Source organism: Temnothorax americanus, unplaced genomic scaffold, assembly GCF_048541705.1.
Source record: "Temnothorax americanus isolate GAGA-0224 unplaced genomic scaffold, ASM4854170v1 Scaffold62, whole genome shotgun sequence".
Lineage (NCBI taxonomy): Eukaryota > Metazoa > Arthropoda > Insecta > Hymenoptera > Formicidae > Temnothorax > Temnothorax americanus.
This window is the reverse complement of record NW_027509769.1, coordinates 305,631-328,872: the sequence shown is the minus strand read 5'-3', so window position 1 is coordinate 328,872 and position 23,242 is coordinate 305,631. Positions and strand designations below refer to the sequence as shown.

The window sequence follows — 23,242 nt, the reverse complement described above, 5'->3', positions numbered from 1 at the left end:
TGAGCGAGTATCAAAACCACGCAGATTTTTCTTAACAGGAAATATATTAATAAAATGTATCTATGTGCGTAAACTTTATACAAATTAGACTATAAACACATAATTGAAAAGATTTGAGGATTTTCTGAAATGTTTAAATGAGCATAAATATTCTTAAACAATGTATCTTAATGTATAATTATTTTAGAAAGTTTTATTGTGATGTATTTGAGATGTCAATATTAATAAAAGAATCTTTTAGCTATATAATTAATGAATCACCCTCGTAAAACTGCACCGTAAATAATATCAGCAACAAATAACTGCGAGTTAAAATTTATTTCGAAACAGGCGTGTAAACGCCTGAACAAACGATAAAGTCTGCGCACACGCATCGCGTACATCTCTCCAACTCATCCATGTTAGGTTGAGTAACCCTCAAACCACAGTCGAAACTGGATCCGCCGCGCATCATTCGACTTCCCTCTCTCCCACTGCATCAGATATCACGGGATCCTGATGGCGCGAAATACTTGTCTTCCGAACGTCGCGATTACAATGAAGCAATATAATGCGAAGAATTTCGTTCTACTCGTATTGTAAGATTGCGAAAAAAATACGTTTTCATAAATTCACTGAGGGAATACTATTTGATTGACGAACGTCTAATCAAGTAAATAAACCGAATTTGTGAGCGCATTCGTCAAGATGTACGGGATGCTGCTGGAAAGTGTGCAATATTTCGTGCAGGTCGGTAAAGTGCGAACACATCATAGAACTGGCATTGTGTATTTGACTTTTGACTAACTTGGAATATATATTTTTGGAGAATGATTGAGTATGAATTAAAATTTTATTTCTTCTTCGTTTTTCTCTTCATGGTAAGTAGCTTTTTCTAAGTAATTGTTTTAAAATTTGGTTTAATTTATTTTTTTCTTGATAATCATATAATTACGAAAGGTAAAAAACATTATTATGAATAAAAATGTATGCTTTATTTTACATAGAATTTTACAATTCAGAAGTGTCCCAAATTAGCATACATTTTCGATACTTAACTATTAAAAAATAATGTTTTCTGATCAATCTTCCTTCATGTCACACAATTATTTAACATTCTTTTATTATACATGTTTTACTAACTGTATAGGTTACATTTAAAAATTAAAAACGAAATGATTTATTAAATTTGGAATAAGTTTGAAAGTTACTTTGTACACTAGCTTTTTTATATTTAAAATTTTTATATTTCTAGCTTTATTTATTGTGAATAACATGGAGAATAAGTTTGATAAGTATGTAGTGACACAGCTGCTCCTGGATATTCAATTTAAGAAGTTTGAGATTGTGACTGTTGTGCTCATGAAGTACTAGACAATTCTTTTCTGCAATTTTTACAATTTACGAATATTAAAAATCTGTCTGAGTTAGTTTTTTTTTTTTACTTAATTGTTTGATTATTTTTCTTCTTTTATTAATAATGTTACTGGAACTTTTTTCTTCACGCGTATCATATTAAAGAAATATACGATCGATCTTTTTTTTTGCGTCAAAGTATATTTATCTTTCCGTTGCGCAGATTTTAATGAATCCCCTATCCGGTTTCCTTTACAAATACTCTCTTTCCCCGATAGTAGGTGATTTATTTTCAGAAAAATTAGTTATTATACTTATCTATACATTAGAAAACAATCTTTATTATAATAAATTTATATAATTGTTTATAAATTTCATAAATTAAAAACAAATAATTTAAATTACTTTCTGTTACATAATAAAATAAGATTATTATAAGATTATTATTTATTAAATGCTATATCAAATGCTTTTATTTGTCAAATACATGTAAAAATGCATTTTATATAACCTATATTCTTTTATTCAAACTTTATTTAAATTTTTATTAACTTTTATCTAAAGAAAATGTTCAATGTAAAGCATATGTGGTAAGTATTGTAACTAAACATTCTTACGCGATATGCTAATAAGTTTGACAAATGTTTATTAATTGCACGTTCGTCAGCATCCATTTTAATGAACCGGATGTAGTCACCGGATATTGAATTGCTGAGTTAAGGCCAAATGCATTTATCTTTAAGTTCTGGAATTTATACTAATTGTAATTTGTCTTTTTTTGTAGAGGAATAATAAAATCAAAATTCAACAGCTCATTCATCAATCTGTCTAATTCTTTACGATGTTTTAAGCACGATCGTAGAAGCATTTTCCCCTAGTTACAACCAACTGACCCTTAATTGATATTTTTAATTTAATAAAAACGTCAAATTTATTTATTTAAAATATTACACTTTATATATATATATATATATATATATATATATATATATACACTTTTATTAAAAAGCTTATGCAAATTATTTAAAAATATACTGATATTATCATAATCTACATTTATTTTAACATAATATAAGATCGTTACTTGGCGTTTTTAATACAAACACATTACCTAATTACTGTTAAAATAGGGTCTCTTTTGTTTAGTCATACACGTGTTATTCAGAGAAAAATACAAATAAATCGATGTAATATCGGTATCGATATTACAACTTTGATATCATCACATTAATTAATTTCATATGTTTTGTTTGTTTCTTGAGAATCTACGCGAAGCGATCTATGTACTTGTAATGTGTGTCACGTACTTACGAAGGAAACGTTTCGTAGGTAGGTACGTAATAAACGAGGTACTTGAATATGAATGCATTTAAAAGATTTCCTTTTAGTCTCTGACGCCTTAATTGTACAAAGTTTTAAAAATAGCATCTCATTCTAACATCATATAAGGTCGACTTTATTGATTTGTTTTGATAATATCTTGCTTCCTCTTATATGCTGCTTTTAATCATTTGTAATTATATACTTTGCTTTGATACTCCTTTACATTATTTTTTTCCATAAAGTATAACTTCGGTTACATAGAAATATTTCTTTAACAGTATTTTATTGTTAGATATACAATGCATAATGACAGTATTATCAGTTTTATAATCAGTTAATAATACAAAACTTTCTAATAATTATTAATTAAAATGGATTATGTATTATAACGTTAATTATTATAGATACTAATTTTCTTTATTTTGATGTATTTTTTAGTATGTATTTTTTATAAAAATCAAATTATTTATAATAATTCTTTAAATTTTGCTTAAAATTTTAAACATACACGTTTATATTACAATAGAAATACTTTAAAAATATTGAAATGTATATATATAGCTAATTGTTCATTGGGTCGTTTCAATCTATAATTTGCGTGTTCATTTGCGATATGGTTCCTAAGAGCCTTTCTCATTAAAGATCACATATTCATTTTCGTGACCGCCTGTCGTACTCATAATAAAAGAAACATTAATTGACGTAAGGGAACTAGGAAATTGGTTTGATTATCCCAATCGATTTATAACTGATCCGTAGAACCTATCGTCTGGCACGTAACGAGGATATTATCACAGATATTTCTCTTTAACAAATAATATTTTACGTTCAGCTTATAATGCATTATATTATACTTTGTATTTACATTGAATTTTATTTTGAAAGTCTTAGTTGAGAAAAATATAAATAAATATTAACTTATTATTTTAATATATTATAGCTTTTATATATATTACAGAATGTTCTACAACTTTGTCCACCTTATATATATGTATCTCTCTGAAATTTCAAATAATACGAAAAAACATTTTTGAAATTTCGGCTTTATTTATCCATTGATCAAAGCTATACTTATTATCACGGATGTAAAGAAACCGGTAGATAATTCTATAAAATAAGAGTGTTGAATTTTCCACAATTCAGTATCGATAAGTCTTTCATTGATCAGAAAGTTATCCATATGAAATTTCTATTCGAAGAACAATTAAGTTAAAATATTCCTTATTTAAATGGAGAAACTTAGAGAAATTCAATGTTTTCTATAAGCTATCCGTTTTTTCTATTACTTGAAATAGCAAAGATATGGAGGTGAATAGAGAGTGGGACACTATGTATGTATATATATATATATATATATATATATATATATATATATATATACATATATATATATATATATATGTATACATATATATATATATATATATATATAACAGATATATATATAACAGATACTTATTTTTCATTTATAATTACCTAGCATTCATATATAATTTTTAATAATACATTAAATGTTACTCATAATATTACTAGTAATAAATTAGGAATAAAGATATTAGACACAGAAAACTAAAAATATTTTTTGCAGTTAGAATTTGGCGAAGAAGTATGGCTTCGCATTCTGGAGAAAGCTGATTGCAAACACATGGTTTTCAATACAAGACAAATATATCCAGATGAGCTTATGACTAATTTAGCTACGGCTCTTGCCGCATGTACTAATGATTCCATGAATAATGTTATGCAATTTTTTGGAAAGTGCTTTGTTAGATTTTTCAGTAATTTAGGGTAAGTTCTACCTTTAAAAAACGTAAAACAAAAATTGTGTCAACACAGTTCTATATAATTTTTGAAATATAATTAATCGCCACTGGAAATATCGTTGATTTCGGCCATAAAGTTAATCGCAATATAAGTATCCCTTATATTAATGATAAATGAGTAATTAATTTTTTCATGCATTTTTAATAGTTAGCCGATGTATTACCCGAATATATCTATATATTAACCTTTAACTATACACGGGCGGGTCTGGCTGGATAGCTATTTTTACGTATTTTCTCAGTTATGCGAGATATCAGTTATATGTGTTTTATTTATTATGTACTCTAAAACTTACATTACTTTTAGAGAAAACAAAAAACTTGTGGGGATCCCTGCAGATCCCACCTGTAACTATATACGTTACTAAAAATAATGTGTATATATATATATATATATATATATATATATATACTTAAAAGTTAATATTTAATAAATAAAAAGAATAATTCTTTTTATTACACATGTGCTTCTTTTTCCATTAAAGTGTAATCCATAATTTAAAAGGCTTTATGACCGATTCTTGAATATTTATTTTACGAAATTCTTTTCATCCCGCCATTCGATATTTGAGCGCTTCAGTTTCATATGTTCAATTACACGTACACTTTACAATCGCGGAAAATTGATGCGACAGAAACCGAGATATAGAACTTAGGAAAATATGCATGGAGGTTTAATATACGTGTTAGTCCAATCGATTAGTTTAATTATAATTACTTGTGTATCATCTATTTCGAAAATACTTATACAATTTACATGAAAATTAATGCAATTTGCATATAATGCTTACTTTATTTTGTTAGATACGACTGCACTGTGAAAGCAACTGGTCGTTATTTTTGTGATTTTTTACAAAGCGTAGACAACATTCACATGCAAATGAGATTCACGTATCCAAAAATGAAGAGTCCATCCATGTATACAACGCATGTAGATCCACAAGGTGTTGTTTTAGTTTACAGAAGTACTCGACAAGGTTTCACGCATTATTTTATGGGTAGGAGTTTATTCTTTCTTCTTACATTATAAATACGAGAAAAAAAAATTATGTATTGCTATTATCAAAACTTTCATACGTATGAAAGAAAAGAAAGCTATAGATATATATATGATCAGTAATTCTTTAGTTTAACTACATTTTATCTAATATATTTTCTATTACATACATACTACTCTATTCTTTTTAGGACAATTATTTCAAATAGCGAAAGAATTATATAATACAGAACTGGATATTAAAGTATTGGAAACTTCAAATAATATTCCAGGATCTCGAAGCGTGATGGTTAAATTTCGTATTAATTTCGATAATCGTGAATACGTAAGTTTAAATTTCAACAATTAATTTAACTTTTTATTAAAAATATATATTTTGTATTTTTTTTTTTAATTTAGATAGAATTAATAATGTACATACTATACATATATATAAGTAGGTATATATAAAATTTTGCTTAACATTCAATTTTTAACGCTACAATTTACATTGGGAATTAGATTGCAAAGACCAATAGAATGAAAGCACCACTAGATCTTGAATTGCCACCTGTATCTTGCACATTTTTCTTACGTCTTTTCCCGTTTGGTGTCATAATGAACAAGGACATGCGAATACTAGGAGTTGGTGATAAATTACTTCAAGCATGGGGTGGCACCACGTCCATTTTGAACAAGCATGTTATTGAAATATTCAAATTAAGAAGACCGAAAGGAATTTCGTTTACGTGGGGAAACGTAAGTAATAAAAATTATATTTTGAAAGTCGAAACGTTAGTTTTATAAATTAGAATAACATTTTCAATTGTCGTATAAATGTACATATGTACATAAATACAACGTGCAGATATACTTATAAACGTTATATTTTCAGGTAATATATTTGCATTCGGTGATATTCGAATTGGAACTCATCAGGGCAAGCGATCATGATTCTTCGATAAATTCAGATGAAATGCCAAGCACAAGCAGTAGTTTAGATAGGCGTGGGAGTCAAGGTGCACGAAGTATCTTGTTAAAAGGTCAAATGAGGCATATTGAAGATATTAAAGCTATTATATTTCTCTGTAGTCCTTTGTAAGTTCCCGATGTCATCATAATTACATTTCCCATAGGATAACTCATTTGTAATCGATTGTCTTGTTACAATATAGAATCAACAGTTTAGACGAACTTCTCAATATGGGTCTGTATCTGAATGATCTAAATCCTCACGGTTTGAGCAAAGAACTGGTGTTGGCAGGATGGCAACATTGCGGAAGGTACAATTTCTAGTCATGTTCTCAAATAATAAAAAAAATTGTGTTACCTAAAATTGAATACACTTTGTACGATTTTTCGGATATCTGTATTATTTATTTGCAGATTGGAAATGATGTTCGAGAGGGCAGAGCAAAGATCGATTGAACTAGAAAATAGCTATGCATTACTGGATCGCTGGAAGAACAAGAGCGACGAGCTTTTATATTCTATGATTCCGCAAACGGTGGCAGATCGATTGCGAGCCGGGGCCAGTCCGTTGAGCACTTGCGAGGTGCGCAAACAGACTTCGCAAATTTCGATCTATTTCATCCTGTCTAATAACTACTTGAAAATATTTCATTTACAGTCATTTGAATCAATAACGGTTCTTTTCTGTGAATTATGTGACTTTGATTATTCGACCATCGAGGGAGCGATGGACATCGTCTTATCAATGAACGCCGTTTTTTCTTGTTTCGATACGCTAATGGATCAGTTTAACGTGTATAAAGTAAGATTATTCATTTTGTTAGAAATTTCATATATACTATTCCATTTCAGATAATGTAAGATTTAATTTGATTGCATAAACAAAAACATTTGTTATGGAGACATATTATTACGTCTGAAAATATTACGAGTCACGAAGATAATGTTTATCTGAGCTATTATATAACGTCGTCGATCGCACTGCATGTGTAATTGTAAGTACCATTTGCTATTTACAATAATGTGACAGGTGGAGACCGTTGGTCGCGTGTACATGGCAGCTAGCGGAGCACCGGACAGAAATGAAAACCATGCACAGAACGTCGCCGACGTTTCTCTACAACTCATCGAGCATGTCCGATCTCTCAAATTACCATCCGGACTGGATATACGAATCCGCATAGGTAACCATCCTATACCCAGTCGTTCAATTGCTCGAACATAATATATTCCCTTGTGTCTTTTGAGATATGGCTTCGTTTTTTTTTTCTCGACGCGTCGAATAATTTTATCTCCATGAAGACTGACGATCGTATTACACGCAACGCAACGAATGCATAAGAAACGAACTGAGATAATAGTATTTATCTTAAAACTTCTCAGGGATTCATTCTGGGCCAGCGGTTGCCGGTGTGGTCGGTCTCAAAGTACCGAGATACTGTTTCTTCGGAGATACTGTTAATACGGCCTCCAGAATGCAAACCACTAGTCTGGTAATATAGCTTATCTTTCAAATAAATAACATTAAATATAATGTCTAATCTAAATATAATATACGATCTAGGATCGTTTCATCCGGTATGGATTAATTTTTATTCTTATATTACTTTTTCGTCGTAAGAAGTAATGACTAAAAAAGTTAATATTTATAATTCAATCATTTTTTATAAAAAGGTGCCAAATATCTAAACTGACATTTTAACTTCAATTTCGTTATCAAGAAACAGTTCAATAAGTTATCGTTATATCAATTACGCATGACGTAAATAGCATTTATTATGACAGTTTCAATTTGTATTTGAAAAAAGATTTTATAAACATTTATAAAAATCAGTTTTTATCTTCCCTTTTCTGTATTCTTATATTTTCGCATTATTTAACTGAATTGTATGGCGTATAGCCAGGAAAGGTGCACATTTCTTCTAGCACCAAAGCTCTGTTACCAAAAGGTCATTATCATACCGAATCACGTGGAGTTGTCTGGGTAAAGGTTTGTATTATGAAAATCTTCATTGATTAATAATGTCACATATCACATGTATGTATATATAGAAAATTATATATTATTTATTATGTAAAGGGAAAGGGAGAAATGGAGACGTACTGGTTGCAATCAGCGGAAAATAACAAAATGAAAGAAGAATCTAATTCAGACGATGAAACCACAGTAATTAAAAGTCTTTTAGCCACTAGTATATAAAGCCTTAATATTAAAATAAATAAAAACCATATAGTATAATTGTTATAAAAATGTATGTTTTATTTGGTAAAAAAGAACCAAGTTGTTGACTATCTATTCCTTAATATATACAGGCCTTGATCGTGTACAATAAACAAAATGATTCAAGTTTTATAAATGATAATTGTCATTAAAAAATTATTACACATATATTGGACTTAAATTAATTATAAATGTCTTATTAATATAAATATATGAATAACAAGATGTACACGACGTGCATATATTTTACATTACTAATTCATTGCGTGGTGTAAGCAATATTGCAAATAGATAATGAGTTTTCACCGAAATTCCAAGTTGTCCGATTACGAAAAACAGAGAAAGTCTTGTCACTTCTTTCTCCTAAGTACACATTCTATATTGTGAATATTGACCAAAGTGAAGAGCGACGGACGTGCCTTAATTTTTAATCATTGTGTATACAGCATTGTGTGCGCAATTTACAATGTCATACATGATGTTATAGTAAAATGTTATAGGATCTCGTATTATATCATATATGCATGCTATCGTGAAACATTACGTACACTTACGTACGTAATAGAAGTAAATAAATATGTGTTAATTAATTATCGTGTCACGAGGCAATGAATCCTTGATTATATAATGCCAATACGAATTGTTAATGTGTGTTTCATTGTGCGCTTCATTAATTGTTTCTGTAACTTGTACATATATTTTCCGTCATTATATGAATAAATTAACTAAAATAAATATGTCAGTCTATATTAAAATTGCATATCAGCAATAGCAACCATCTTTCGTGTTGCTTGCAATCCATGAAAGGAATCGGTTTACTCTAGTATAAACCCCAGGATATCCGGGTTGCGCGCATCCCTCGCCCCAGGATACTACCCCTGCAAATTTAGAGAGTTTTTAAAAATTTGTTTACCTTTTTTTCTTTCGTTTCTGTAAAAGTAATTTTTTACAGTTTCTTTAAGTTTTACACGTATTGCCTGTATTATTAAATAACTAACACAATTTAAAGTTAAACTTACCAACTACCTGGTGAACACTATTCTTTTCTATGTGCAACGGACCACCGCTGTCCCCCTATAATGTGATAATGTAAGAATTTACATTGTAATTCTTTCTTTAAAATTTACAATATTTTACATTCATTAAAAATACATGCTGGACAAATATTCTATTGACATTTTTATCTGTTTCATTTATTATTTATCGTATTTTTATTATAATTATTTCCATATTGTGTCCACACATTATTTTTATAATTTAATTAAAATTTTATATTTCAAAACATATGCTATAAAATTTATGTTCTATTTATTTAAAATGAACAGTTTAAATATATTTATCTACTTAACTATTACTTCCTTAATTCGGTAATTTAAAATGAATACAACTTTTTGCTTACTTGACACGAATCCTTGCCGCCTTCCTTGAAACCCGCACATAGCATATTGTCTGTTATCCTGCGCGATGGGTACTTCGTAGCGCGGCATTCTTTGTTTGTAAGAATAGGAACAACTACTTCCTGTAAAAATGGCGATACCGAGCCACCTTCCTTGACGGCACCCCATCCGGTCACTATACCTTTTTCGCCGGCGAAGGTTTTTGCTGAAAACAGATAATAAATTCGTAATCTATCAAACATGCGAATAAATTTAACGTGTTTATAAATTATTTAAAAGTCTACTTTCTAAAAATCTAAAAAATCTAAGATTCGTGGTATCTCACTTTTAACAAATAAAATTATTTTTCAATAAAATTAACGACACTTATATATACATATATATGAATACGTAAACTAAAAGATACCTTGTTCCGGGAGACAAGCAGGTCGCATCAAATCTTCGAACGTGATAGCATTCCTTAGCTTAAGGAGTGCAATATCGCTGTCGTAATTGGTAGTAGAGTAACCACTGTGTTTGATTGTTTTTTCCACTTGAAAATCCTGCGTTTTGCTTTCACCGGTCAAGTTCCGGTCGTGTTCCAATATTCGGACAATCAATTTATTCGCATCGAATCTATCAAGAAGATACTGATTAATTATCGATCGTTTTGCACATACGCATATACACACATATTCAATGATGATCAAAAATCGGCATGAACGGATGAATCACCTGTCAATGCAATGAGCGGCCGTTAGCACATATCGTGAATTTATGACTGTACCACCACAATAAAATTGTCCTCTGTACATCAATAGGGCCATCCAAGGATACTGATTGACAATCGTCTCAACGCCTCCGACAATACGATTGTGTTTGTTTGTCAAACCACAAGCTATAAATAATACATAGATCAATATTTTACTATTTTATTTATACTATATTATACTATATTATATATATACACATACGCTATATAAACTTCCTTTTGTTAAATATCAATCAATCAACTAATAATATACAATTGAAGTAAATAATATTCTTGATAACAGTAGTAACACAATTAATAAAATTTCGTATTTTTTTATTCATACTACAATAACTTATAACAGATAAAATTGAGAAATACATTATTATATTAACTTAAAGATTATGTCAAAAATAAAATTTAATTTAATTAATTTAGATACATTATATATACATTATACAATTAATCTAGGATTTAATATGATAGTAAATTTAAAAAATATATGCAAACATACTGCATTTTGTACAATTCTTTGGTTGTGGTGGTTCTGTGACTGTTGGTGGATATTGTGGATATGGTGGATATGGTGCCACCGAACCGAACAACCATTCCCAGAATACTTTATCATTGTTAATTCCACTTGTGCTATACGAGTTTTCTTCCTCCACACGTATAGTTAAGTTTGACTGTAACTGTTATTCAAAACATATTGTTTTATATTATGGATTGTAATATTTGTATTACACAGGAGTGTCACACACCAATAAAAGATACAAAACTTTTTAGATTTATTGCACCTAATATTAATTGCATCTGTATAAAAGAGTATATTTTAATGCAAAATATATATGAGTTTATTATTAAAATATTTAATATTAGATGTAAAAAATATGTAAAAAAGACGGTATTTAATAAATTACGCATTTAAGAACAATTCACTTTTTTAAGTTAGCAAATAAATTGCGAAGAAAATATTATAAATTTGAAAGTTTCTATGCAGATTTCTCTATATAGTTCATTTTTATATATATCTGTGTTTTTTATTGTTCAATAAATTAGTTTAAGAAATGCTTTATTCATAAATGGTAGTAAATGTGCGAAAACACTACACTATTTACACATCGACGATACCTCATTATCAACGGCGACTGTTATAGCGACTGCGACAAGTGTTAATAACAATATAAACCGAAACAGCATTATTTCTTGCACTTCAAAATCTCGCACTGCTGTGTGTTGTTTCCTACTGTGCACTGAGAAGTAAGTATCAAACCGAGCTGATCCACCACACTTCCTTCTGAGGCAGTATATACTTTCACACAAGCCGTCGATTCGGTGTCACGTCTTTATTTATACGGAATAGTGGACAAGCCGGTAGCAGAAGTGAAAATTTAGGCTAGCGGTAAATTCACCGCAAATAAATGTCGTAAGCATGTAAGAGATCTGCTAAAGTTCGCTAAAGACGGTGTATCTCTTGCTCAGATAATTCCTTTTCCTCTTTCTCCCGCAATTTCTCTTCTCAGAATAAAAAAAGGGCAGAAGCGAATGTCCCAATTAAACGTTATTTATATAAGGAATAAAAAACACAAAATATAAGCTTCTCAACGAAAAATTTTTTTTAGTTCTTTTTTAATATTTTTTATAAATTGTTTTTGGAAAATATAATTAATAGATACATATTTTAAAAATTATTTATTTTTTATCAAGATTTCTTGTATTTTATTATAAAATAGCCATAATAATTTTAACAAATGTTTTAAGAAACATAAGTACATTAAAAAAGAATTCTGTTATGGAATTGTTAATGCATTTTTATAGATAAAATAAAATGTAGTAATTGTAAATTTTATATAGGACAAATTAAATATAAATGTTAAAAAACAGTTTTTAAATAAAATATTATAAAAATTAGTGTTTTTTTGTACATACACGATTAAATATACATTATTACCATATGAATAGAGAGAGTCATACATTATACATCTTACTTTCAAAGTCGTATATTTGAAAGTTTAATGAGTCTCATTGCAATTTGTGCATTCTGATTTAAAGACACGCTTTTACAAATCTTTAGCATTATGATATAAGCGTGTGTCACGTTGATACATCCATAATATTCCAAGTAACATGGAAAACGACAGTTCGTTTGGCAGATTCCTGTCCTTATCTTTATCGGCACTGCTCCGTCTGATCCGATTTATCATAACTTCGATTATTGCTGAACAAACAAGATAAGATGCGCGGCACGGCAACAGATTGTACACCACCTGTAACCCGTGACAGTGGGTCAAGGTATATAGGTAACGAGACCCTCATGCGGGCGAGACGCATTACCTTATTGTCTCGATGTACGTCTAACTTTATCAGAAGCCTTGCTTTATTTTCATTTATCTTCAGGGTTAGATTAAATCTGCGATGTAATCTCTTCACGGGCACAAATTTAGTGTCACAGATAATATTAAAGGTCGATTACACGTAATTTCTAAGCAGAGTTTAAGGTAGCAAAGATAAAAGAAAAGCCCCAATAAAAAACCATTAAAATGTGATAAAAAAGACAAATCCTTTTTATGATTATATTAAATTGGTTAATTAAATAACACACATATACAAGCGCGCACACATACATACACGGGAAAAGCAGAGAAGAAAAAGTATTTATACAAGAATATTAATCAATGAGGTTTTATTTTTATTTTTATTTTATTCAACGGTATAAGAATTCTTTGACTATAACTGGCAATTTAATTAAAAAGTCAACACGACGTTTCGACTCTAATTCGAGTCCTTTTCAAGTGTATAAATATTCTTACAGAGCAATTCCGGGGGCACGGGTAGCTGGGGATGAATGCTGCATGTCAGATATAATGAATGCTTATGCGTTGTAAAGAGATAGAACATGGTCAAATATTAAAAAAGTAAAAATCGATTGTGTCAGCAACCACGTCTGCACTCCTCGGTAACGGACAACACAATGAGTGTGGTGTGACTCCTCGGTAACGGACAACACTCATTGTGGCGTACTACATTGTGGTAACACTCCGGCGGCGTACAATGAGCGTGAAAAGGACGCGAATTAGAGTCGAAACGTCGCGTTGACTTTTTAATTAAATTGCCAGTTATAGTCAAAGAATTCTTATACCGTTAAGAATATTAATAATGTCACGCTACATATATTCAATTGCAATTTTAAAATCGTATACATATTTTAGCATATTTTAAAATTGCGATTTTAAATATAAACGTAATTTTCATGCACGTCAACATAGCTAACATCTTAAAAAATATTTAAAATTATTTTACTTTAACGTTCTTTTTCATCTCTAATTATCTCAAAGATATAAGTCCGTTCCAGTTTCCTAAAATATTTTGTGTATACATATGACAAGCAAGATAAATAAAAAATGCAAGATAAAAAGTTAAATTCGAGGTATACTCTTATCGCGCGCGTATCATGTATATCTGTTAGTTAACAAGAAAAGAAATGATTATAATTCTGAAAAATTTAACGAGTTCAGCGTAATTAAACAGTTCGATTCTTTAATAACTTACGTGTTATTTAGGCCTCGCCTCGGATTCCACTGCAATATTGACTAATGATTATACACGGGCCATGTAACTTGCGACACACATAAGTAAAAATAAAATTATCTGTAAGTCAAATTACAAAATATGATGTGTTAATTACCCGCCTTGAAAACGTGTGAATATAAATAAACGATGCGGAATCAGTTCAGTTTTATTTATGTTGTAGAAATTGCACTGTTAATTGAAAATCTTTTTGTATGCATTTTTACATTGCAAATCAGGTGTTTGTTGCACAAATCTCTATAGCCCTTATTCCAGATGACTAGAAATCCTTGAAAAGCCGCAAACGTTTTATTAGCTCGCGGACTCATCACATTTTTATGATTTGTAACCGCAATCTTAATAGTCCAAGAAAATTGTATAAACTTCTTCCTTTCATGTCACAGATTTGTTCTAGCTCAATGAAATTGATGACAAGGACAAATCATTATTACACTGACCCTGGTTGCTGTAACCGCAATAGCATCCTATGATGTTTAGCAAACATTGAAAACTTCTAAGAAGCCGCAAACGTTTTATTTGATTGCGGACTCGTCACCTGTTTTATTCTAACTGCAAATATTAGAAACTTCTAGAGAAACTTTCAATATAATATGTTTATATTAGTCATATTTAATTCAAAATAATTATCACAGCACTATTTACTCTTTCATGACATAATTTAGGTTATAAAATTGTATCATATAGTATAACAGATTTATAAACTAATGAATTTTTTTTAATTACTTCCCTGATGATTACTTCTCTTAGCATACATATTTGACTGATCACTGAATTTTATTATCGTACGCATACCACATCAGAAGATGGTTTCAGCCGTGCATAATAACGATTGGTCTTCACACCAGACGCTCGCACGTGAAGATCACATCGCAAATCACTTTCTTCGAGAAAAAAAAGTGCAACCAATTTCATAAATATGTATTCAAAGAACGTGTCTTACGGAATAATAATAACAAAAATTAAAATTCGATATTTCAGCGACTCTTTGCGTGTGGCATAACGAGCGAAATTCTTGCAATTAATTACTTTGCTCGCGAAATTTATCAAGATGATTTATCACCACCTATCAAAATCACCGTTATCATCATCATCATCGACGACAACGTTGTCGTCGTCATTATCGCTGACACTGTCGACGTAGTTATCATACCGCGACAATGAATCGGAACGGCCGTGGGGCGCGGTGGCATTCGCGTTCATTCGCTGACGAAATTGACATTGATCCAGTCTCGGTGGATCCCTGAAATGAAGGGTCGCTGCGAGAGGAGGTGGACCGGGTTGACATTGGACGTTCGTGGTGGCCGATGGTCGATTGCGCCACAAGCCGTCGCGCTTATACGTACGCGCGCAAACTCTCATTGTGCTCGTACCTGCGGCGGTACTTGTGCAGGTGAGACAACGGGCGCGTACACCGACCGCCCGGGTGATTTAAAGGCTGTCACATGCAACATCTGCCAATGCAAACGCACCACTCAAGGTTGACGATCCCCACCCGAGACACACGCGGCTGGGCTTTTTCATTAGTTATAATTTACTATAAAACGGCAAAACGGCCGGGATACTTTTAGACTTTTCACGCTACGGATGTAAGCACGTGCGCGGGCTCGAAATTTCGCGACAAAACAAGTTTATACCGATTGGCACGGATTACTTACCGGCAACCGCACGGCATGGACGGTTACGCAAGAACGAGATACATTTTTGTGCTATTTTTATGCCTGGGCTGCTGTTATGCATTGCCTCGTGTGGTAAGTTTAAATAATCAATTATATAGATGGCTTACGTTTATGATCGAGAAGACGCTAATAAAAGTAGCAATGATAATATCCTGTTTTCATTAGTCTAAATTTACATTTAAACAACTCGACAGAACCATAATATAAGAGTCAATAAGATATTAACATATAACGTAACAAGATGTTAACATATAACATATATTAACATAATTAGTTTGAACAAATCATTAATTTTTAATTATTCTTTTTATAATTATATCAAGTATCTCAAGCTTTATATATTCATGTACTACGTGTTATATATTTATATATTATATCAGTCAAATTTTAATTAAAAAATAATTTAAAAACTACTTGCTTAATCATTAATAAAGAATAGGTTAAGTTCTTTAATATATTTTATTTAATATATCTTTTAATACTTTTTTTAATATATCTTATTTTTATGTTTTCTCTAAATTTTTGCAAAAACACAAACAGTTCAAAAATAATGCATTTCTTTTCGAAAATGTTATGCACAAAATATCGTTGAAAAATATTTTTGTACAATAATTTCCTAATAGAGAAATAATCATGTATATACACACGGCTTTTTTCATAGCCTTTTTTAATGTCAATTATACTTATTGATCTATTATAATTATTGATCAGTCTTATTACCTAAATTTGCGGAAAATAACATGTAGAATTAGTATAATGTTGAAATATCTATTTATATATTCTTTTCTTTATAGATATTGTCGAACAATAGACGGAATTTTCCTACCTCAAATGCTCAAGTGCACTATAACATCACGAATGCTGAAGTTGATTATCGTCCGACAATAGACGAGGTGTCTTATGTCGATTTTGATTCGCTTACGTTCCCTTCTAAAAAACCGAATGTTTGCAATGATTGCGGTAAATAAAAGCATTTGAGCTAATGTATATCTGATCATCATTTGGGAATCTATGCAAGAAACATTGGAGACCATTATAAAAATCTTGAATTTTTTACATTCTTATATTGGCTACATTCGGAAACTTCATTCGGGTGCACACTAGCGTCGTTCTGTCCTTGTTCAATTTTTAGTAAGTAACAAAGATAGAACGATGCTGGTGTGCATTCGAGTGAAGTTTCCAAACGCAGCCATTGTAGCAATAATAGATGCAAACAATCATGCATGTTTCAATCTCAATTGATAGAAAAATATACATGTATAATAATTTATTCCTACTAAAATAAATAATATAATCCATATATTTATTTTTTATATATATGCATAAAAGTGTAATAACTGCGATTTAATATTCTTTAAATGTAAATTAATGGAACTAGCTATAAATATAATAAATGTATAAATAGAACATATATTCTATACATAATAGTGTTACAAAGTTATTTATAATTATATGGAAGTAAAATTATGCCATTTTCTTCTTTGCACAATTTTACACATAATGTTACGATTTACATAGATTAAATAATAAAAAAATTTTTTCGTAATCTTGTTTCACTATGTAAATTTGGAAATATTAAAAAGTACACCTGATGAATATGACTAAATAAGGTTAATAATTATTTTCAATAGTGCGCAAACTTAATTTATTGTAAATAATTAGGAAGCATGTCGAATAACCTTGCTTCAATCATATTGATTATTGGTTATTCAAGTTATACGCTTGTATTAATACGTTACAGTTTGCGGGCTTGGGAGAAAGACGAGAATTGTTGGCGGCAATGTGACCAGCGTTTATGATTATCCCTGGTTAGTTAGCATGAGTAAGAAAGGGACATTTTACTGTGCTGGAAGTATAATATCACGAAAGCATATACTTACTGCGGCTCACTGTTTGCAAGGGTACGTGTGATGCAATTATACAAATCGCAGATAATTATAAGTTTGCGGATTATACATATTTAATTTCAGAGTTATGTTATAACATACCTTCATTGTTAAAATAATTTTTAGATTTGACATTAGAACTATCAAACTTGTTTTGATGGATAGCGATCGATCCTCAGTAGGCAGCAATGCTATAGTTCGACGTATTAAATCGGCGGTCATTCACGAAAATTTCCATAGTTACACTTTTAATAATGATATTGCAATCATAGAGATGGATGAACCCGTATCTGTGAATGGCATTGTACGAACAGCATGTTTACCAGAAGACAGTAAGTTATTTCCAATACTATAATAAAATATACTTTTTTTAAATATCAGTAAGATATGTAGACAGTTTTAGAAAAATTTAATATTTATGTTTCATTGATTGACATAATACATTATAAACTATTACGTACAAGTATGTGTGTGCATGTGAGTATATATGTTTATTTGAATCATATCTAAATTACGATATTAATAATCTGCAATATAATATTCAATCTATACGTATAAATATCGTATTCCAAGTGTTTCGAGTTCCGATATTCACAGACAGTACTGAAAATCTATAATAGTATACGTGACGCAAACTATAGATTTTCAGTACTGTCAGTGGCAGTTCAGTGGCAGTGAATATCGGAACACACCCATTGTTAATAATCTTCATTGAATATTATAAGTTTTGAATTTATCATACGTCTCTAAATTCAAGTTAAAATTTTAGATAACGCTTAAGATAACGCTTAAAAATTTAGATAACGAGTTCTGTTCCAATAGAATCCATATTGATGCAATCGGCCATAGAAGATATTAGAATTATAAAATTACAGACGTGATTGATTACACCGGAGCCATCGCTACCGTAGTCGGATGGGGTCGAACAGGGGAGACCAAGCCGGTAAGTGACGAATTACGAAAGGTTAATCTGCCAATCTTATCGCAAGAGGAATGCGATCAAGCTGGATACGCGAAAAATCGCATCACTGAAAATATGTTTTGTGCCGGCTACATAATACATCCGGAGGGAGCGGTAGAAGGACGGGACGCTTGTTTCGTAAGTGTTAACTAGAGTTCAAAATAAATATAAATAATTGATATTTTTTGATAAGAAATATTATATTCATGAAGAAAAATATACGTACGTATAAATCGAATAAGTTGTTTCACTATTTTAGAATTGGATTATTTTACACACATTTTTTGTTAAAATTTTGGCATAATTCTTTTTTGCATAAATCTTTTTATGCATTTTCTATTGTTTTGATATATTGTCCCTCTTGTAGCAAAATCATGAATGTGAATATTTACATATTTTGTCAAAATTTTGCCATAATTCTTTTTTATATAAATCTTTTTATGCCTTTTCGTTTTTACTTTTACAGATAAAATTATTTTACACACATTTTTTGTTAAAATTTTGGCATAATTCTTTTTTGCATAAATCTTTTTATGCATTATCACCTATTTGCGTGTCTTATTACATATGTCCTCCGGGGCGAAGCCTGGGTAACTAGCTAGTTTATAATATTAGCAGAAGATTGTCTTTAAGTTTTTATTAATAGAAATTCTAAAATATTCAATATTGTACATAAATTAATATGTAGCTCAATTTTGTTATCTCATTATTGTATTAACTATCAATACAGTAAGCTATAATTTAAATCCAATTTCAAAAAATTAAATATATCACTTTTTTATACTACTCTGTTTCTATATACTGAAAAAAAAATTTCTGCATTTTAGTAAATATTAGTTTGCATACAACTGTGACTCTATTTACTAAAATAAAAAAAATTTTCCTCTTTATTAGTTACATTTCATTAGTTACAATTTTTACATTTTTTTTCTCAGTAAATACACGTACTAATAAAAAGAAAATATTTCTTTAATTTAGTAAATGGAGTCACAGTTGTATGCAAACTGATATTTACTAAAATGCAAAAAATTTTTTTTCTCAGTGTGTGTATATATAATATATTTATTTTTATTTTTATTTTTATTTTAAGGGAGATAGCGGTGGCCCTTTACATGTTAAAGGAATTTATGGACAGCTCGAAGTAGTAGGTATGTATAAATGTATAATAGTAGGTAATAATAAACTAAAATTTTTTATTTTATTTATAACTTTAAATCTTTTTTAAATTTAATTTTAAAACTAAAATAATTTTTTGTCTAAAGCTAAACAGAGAAATGCATTTCTCTGATATAACAGCTAAATAAAGTATAATATAAGTCAATCGTAGAAAATTGGAGCGTGGAACCGTAACAAGGTGTTGGTGTTCATATATTCTATACTTAAGTAAAGAATTAACGAATTGTAATGTACACGCTGTACATATACATGTATTCCAACTTAATAGACTGCGCGCCGATTATTTGTCGGACTTGAAACACCTTGTTACGGCTCCACGCTCCATTTTTCTACAATTGATGATTTCTATATAATCTTATGAGCCTTTCTATAGAAAAATGGAGCGTGGAGCCGTAACAAGGTGTTTCAAGTCCGACAAATAATCGGCGCGCAGTCTATTAAGTTGGAATACATGTATATGTACAGCGTGTACATTACAATTATTTATTTAAGTTAATTTTTTACTTATATATATATATATATATAAGTATAGAATATATATGAACACCAACACCTTATTGTTACGGCTCCACGCTCCATTTTTCTACGATTGATTTCTAATCTTTTATGAGCCTTTACTATTATATATATAATATAAGTATTATATATATATTTTTTTTCATTTATTCAGGTATCGTTTCTTGGGGACGTGGATGTGGAAGACCCAATTTTCCTGGAATATTTACTAAATTGACAAATTACATCGGATGGCTTAAAGATCACTTAGATGACGAATGTGTTTGTCCTCCACCACATCGACAATAAAATAAATTTGTTACCTATTGTTATGTTGATATGTATCGCGCGGATGTAATTGTCAGTAAGTGTAATTTTATTTCAATATTTATTTGATCATTAAGTTTACGAAAGGAATAGAAAATAGTAGAGAATAAAATGTTGTCGTTCTTTTAATTTCATACTTCAGTTTAATTATAAATATGTAATTTATCTTATATGTCTAAAAATATCTTTATATTTTACAAGTTTTTCGTATTAGATACTGTATAAACATATAAAAATTATGTCCAGCTATTTTTCTATAGAATAATCATAATACATTATTGTACATTTTCGTGCTATTAATTTATTATAACTATTAATACACATACACATATACATATATATAAATATATATAATGTTACACGCATCTAGTCCAATGTATATAATAAAATATTTATGTACTGCGATATTAATTGTGCTACAAATGTCTTGTAAAGTAAAAAAATGTGTAATAAGGAAAACGTAATTAATTTTTATTTCTTCAATGTATTGTACATAAAAGTGTCAGAATTACAAATAATCTATTAAAATCAGTATTTAGTTCAAAAGACATCTTGTATGTTCGCTCCCCTCCTTTCCTCTTCTTCTTATCTTATATAACTCTATTTAAATAAAAAAAACCTGTAAAACAATTTAATGTAGGAGCTCTAAATTGCACGTGCTCCTTTTAATGTAGGGGTTATTATTTTATAGTTATTATTGCTATAATATTAGTAAATATATTTATCGAGAAGAAATGTCATGTCGTATCATTGTCAAAAGATTAAAAATTTCAAACACATCTTCTTTACTACAAGTGTTTACTACAGTGGTTTACTACAATTCTAAAAATTATTTGTAAAGAAACTTTTACTATATAATAATAGTTTAAATTCACATTATAATAAAAGTTCTCGAATATTATTATTGCATAACAACACCATATTATATGAATATTATACTAAATACGTTTGTTTATTTATCACTTTACACCTTATATATGTTTTCACTTCATATGTTATATAAATATAACATACACTATCTCTATACGCGATACATATCGTGAGACAATTTTTCTGCACATCAAAGTGATAAGATAAGTCGCGATAAATTTTTTAAGTAAATAAGACGTAGTTACAGCTTACTTTTGAGATAAAAAAAAAAAAGATATTGTGTACATCCCTAGAATTTCCATAATGTGCATCATAGTTCTGCAATGGTGTCAAAAGAGCTTGCAACGGATTTCCAAGCAAGGCCCATAATGTCACATTCTTGCTGTACCCTCTTAATATATAAACATGGATTTCATAAACATGGATGTTTTTCAATTGCTTTTATAAATGTAACTAACACTGGGTTTCCCTTCATCCTTACACTATTACGGAACATCGCGCGGAACGATTTGTTAAATAAAATCTAATCACATGTGACATGTACATGCGCTACTTGTTTTAGGCGGGCCGCATACCCGAGCGACGTGCGATAAATATCTCTTATAAAATCTTGAAAAAAACTGTTGTATACTTTAAACATTAGTGCTGATCTATAACCTTGCTTTAAAGGGTATTTAAGCCGTAAGAAATTGACCAATCACAGTGGAATGTGAGGAGAATACTCGATTGTGATTGGTCAATTTCTTACGGCTTAGAGCTTAAATACCCTTTAAAGCAAGGTTGTAGACCAGCACTTAAAGAACGAAAGTTGTATATTTTAAACATAAAATAAGGAGCCTGGTAAAATACGGTATAGTACATATATTCGTAAATCGAAAGGAATAAGAGAACTCTCTTTTCACTCTTTTTGCGGATACACGATCGGTCTCGCTGTTGCATGAACTTGGCGCGAGATAATCGTGTCTCTTGGGTTGCATTCGGGGAGTGCGCTATCCAGTGCTATTGCATCATTCTATCTTTATCGCTCATTAGATGTAGAACAAGGATAGAATAAGCAAATAGCGCTAATAGCGCGCAACACCGAATTCAGCCTTAATCACAAAGTAAGATAAGAGAAGACAAAATGCAAAAAAATGCAGCATGAATGGCATAACGGTCTTATTTTATCTTGTGCACTATTAGCGCCATTCGCTTATTCTATGTTTTACACCTAATGAGTGATAAGGATAGAATAATGCAATAGCGCTAATAATGCACTCCCCGAATGCAACCCAAGAAACACGATCACCTCGCGCCGAATGTTCATGCAACAGCGAAGTCGATCGAGGCTGTGTTTCTCCGCAAAAAGAGTGAAAGAGTTCTTTCATTCTTTCATTCTTTTTTATTTACGAATATATATTATTTCGTATCTTACTAGGTTTCTCATTTATTTAAAATATACAACCTTTGTGTTCTTTATATAATGTATAAAATATACAATAGTTTT

At 30.0% G+C, this 23,242-nt stretch overlaps 2 protein-coding genes across 2 annotated transcripts; one reads left to right on the top strand and one right to left on the bottom strand.

Annotated features, from left to right (window-relative positions):
* The first annotated feature begins 24 nt into the window (after positions 1-24).
* LOC143905499 (soluble guanylate cyclase 89Da) lies at positions 25-21,474 on the top strand. The gene is made up of 18 exons (XM_077420945.1): positions 25-729; positions 4,247-4,446; positions 5,286-5,479; positions 5,670-5,803; positions 5,980-6,216; positions 6,353-6,555; positions 6,633-6,740; positions 6,844-7,012; positions 7,088-7,231; positions 7,460-7,613; positions 7,813-7,922; positions 8,330-8,419; positions 16,836-17,001; positions 17,783-17,942; positions 18,054-18,259; positions 18,803-19,026; positions 19,979-20,036; positions 20,735-21,474. Exons 1-18 carry the CDS (start codon positions 688-690, stop codon positions 20,866-20,868), a joined length of 2,733 nt encoding a protein of 910 aa, XP_077277071.1. The 5' UTR covers positions 25-687; the 3' UTR covers positions 20,869-21,474.
* On the bottom strand, positions 8,692-12,381 carry LOC143905498 (trypsin-1). Its single transcript, XM_077420944.1, has 7 exons — positions 11,909-12,381; positions 11,292-11,469; positions 10,762-10,924; positions 10,454-10,662; positions 10,050-10,252; positions 9,670-9,724; positions 8,692-9,528 (listed from the first exon to the last, which is right to left on the bottom strand). Exons 1-7 carry the CDS (start codon positions 11,975-11,977, stop codon positions 9,413-9,415), a joined length of 993 nt encoding a protein of 330 aa, XP_077277070.1. The 5' UTR covers positions 11,978-12,381; the 3' UTR covers positions 8,692-9,412.
* Positions 21,475-23,242: the final 1,768 nt, after the last annotated feature.

Excerpts from the sequence above, each read along its gene's own strand:
- LOC143905499 (XM_077420945.1), top strand. The coding sequence starts at position 688 with ATGTACGGGATGCTGCTGGAAAGTGTGCAATATTTCGTGCAG. Across the intron at positions 6,217-6,352 it reads TTTCGTTTACGTGGGGAAAC|GTAATATATTTGCATTCGGT; the intron begins GTAAGTAATAAA and ends TTATATTTTCAG. Across the intron at positions 19,027-19,978 it reads AAGGACGGGACGCTTGTTTC|GGAGATAGCGGTGGCCCTTT; the intron begins GTAAGTGTTAAC and ends TTTTATTTTAAG.
- LOC143905498 (XM_077420944.1), bottom strand. The coding sequence starts at position 11,977 with ATGCTGTTTCGGTTTATATTGTTATTAACACTTGTCGCAGTCGCTATA. Across the intron at positions 10,663-10,761 it reads GCCGCTCATTGCATTGACAG|ATTCGATGCGAATAAATTGA; the intron begins GTGATTCATCCG and ends TCTTCTTGATAG. Across the intron at positions 9,529-9,669 it reads TAGTGTTCACCAGGTAGTTG|GGGTAGTATCCTGGGGCGAG; the intron begins GTAAGTTTAACT and ends CTAAATTTGCAG.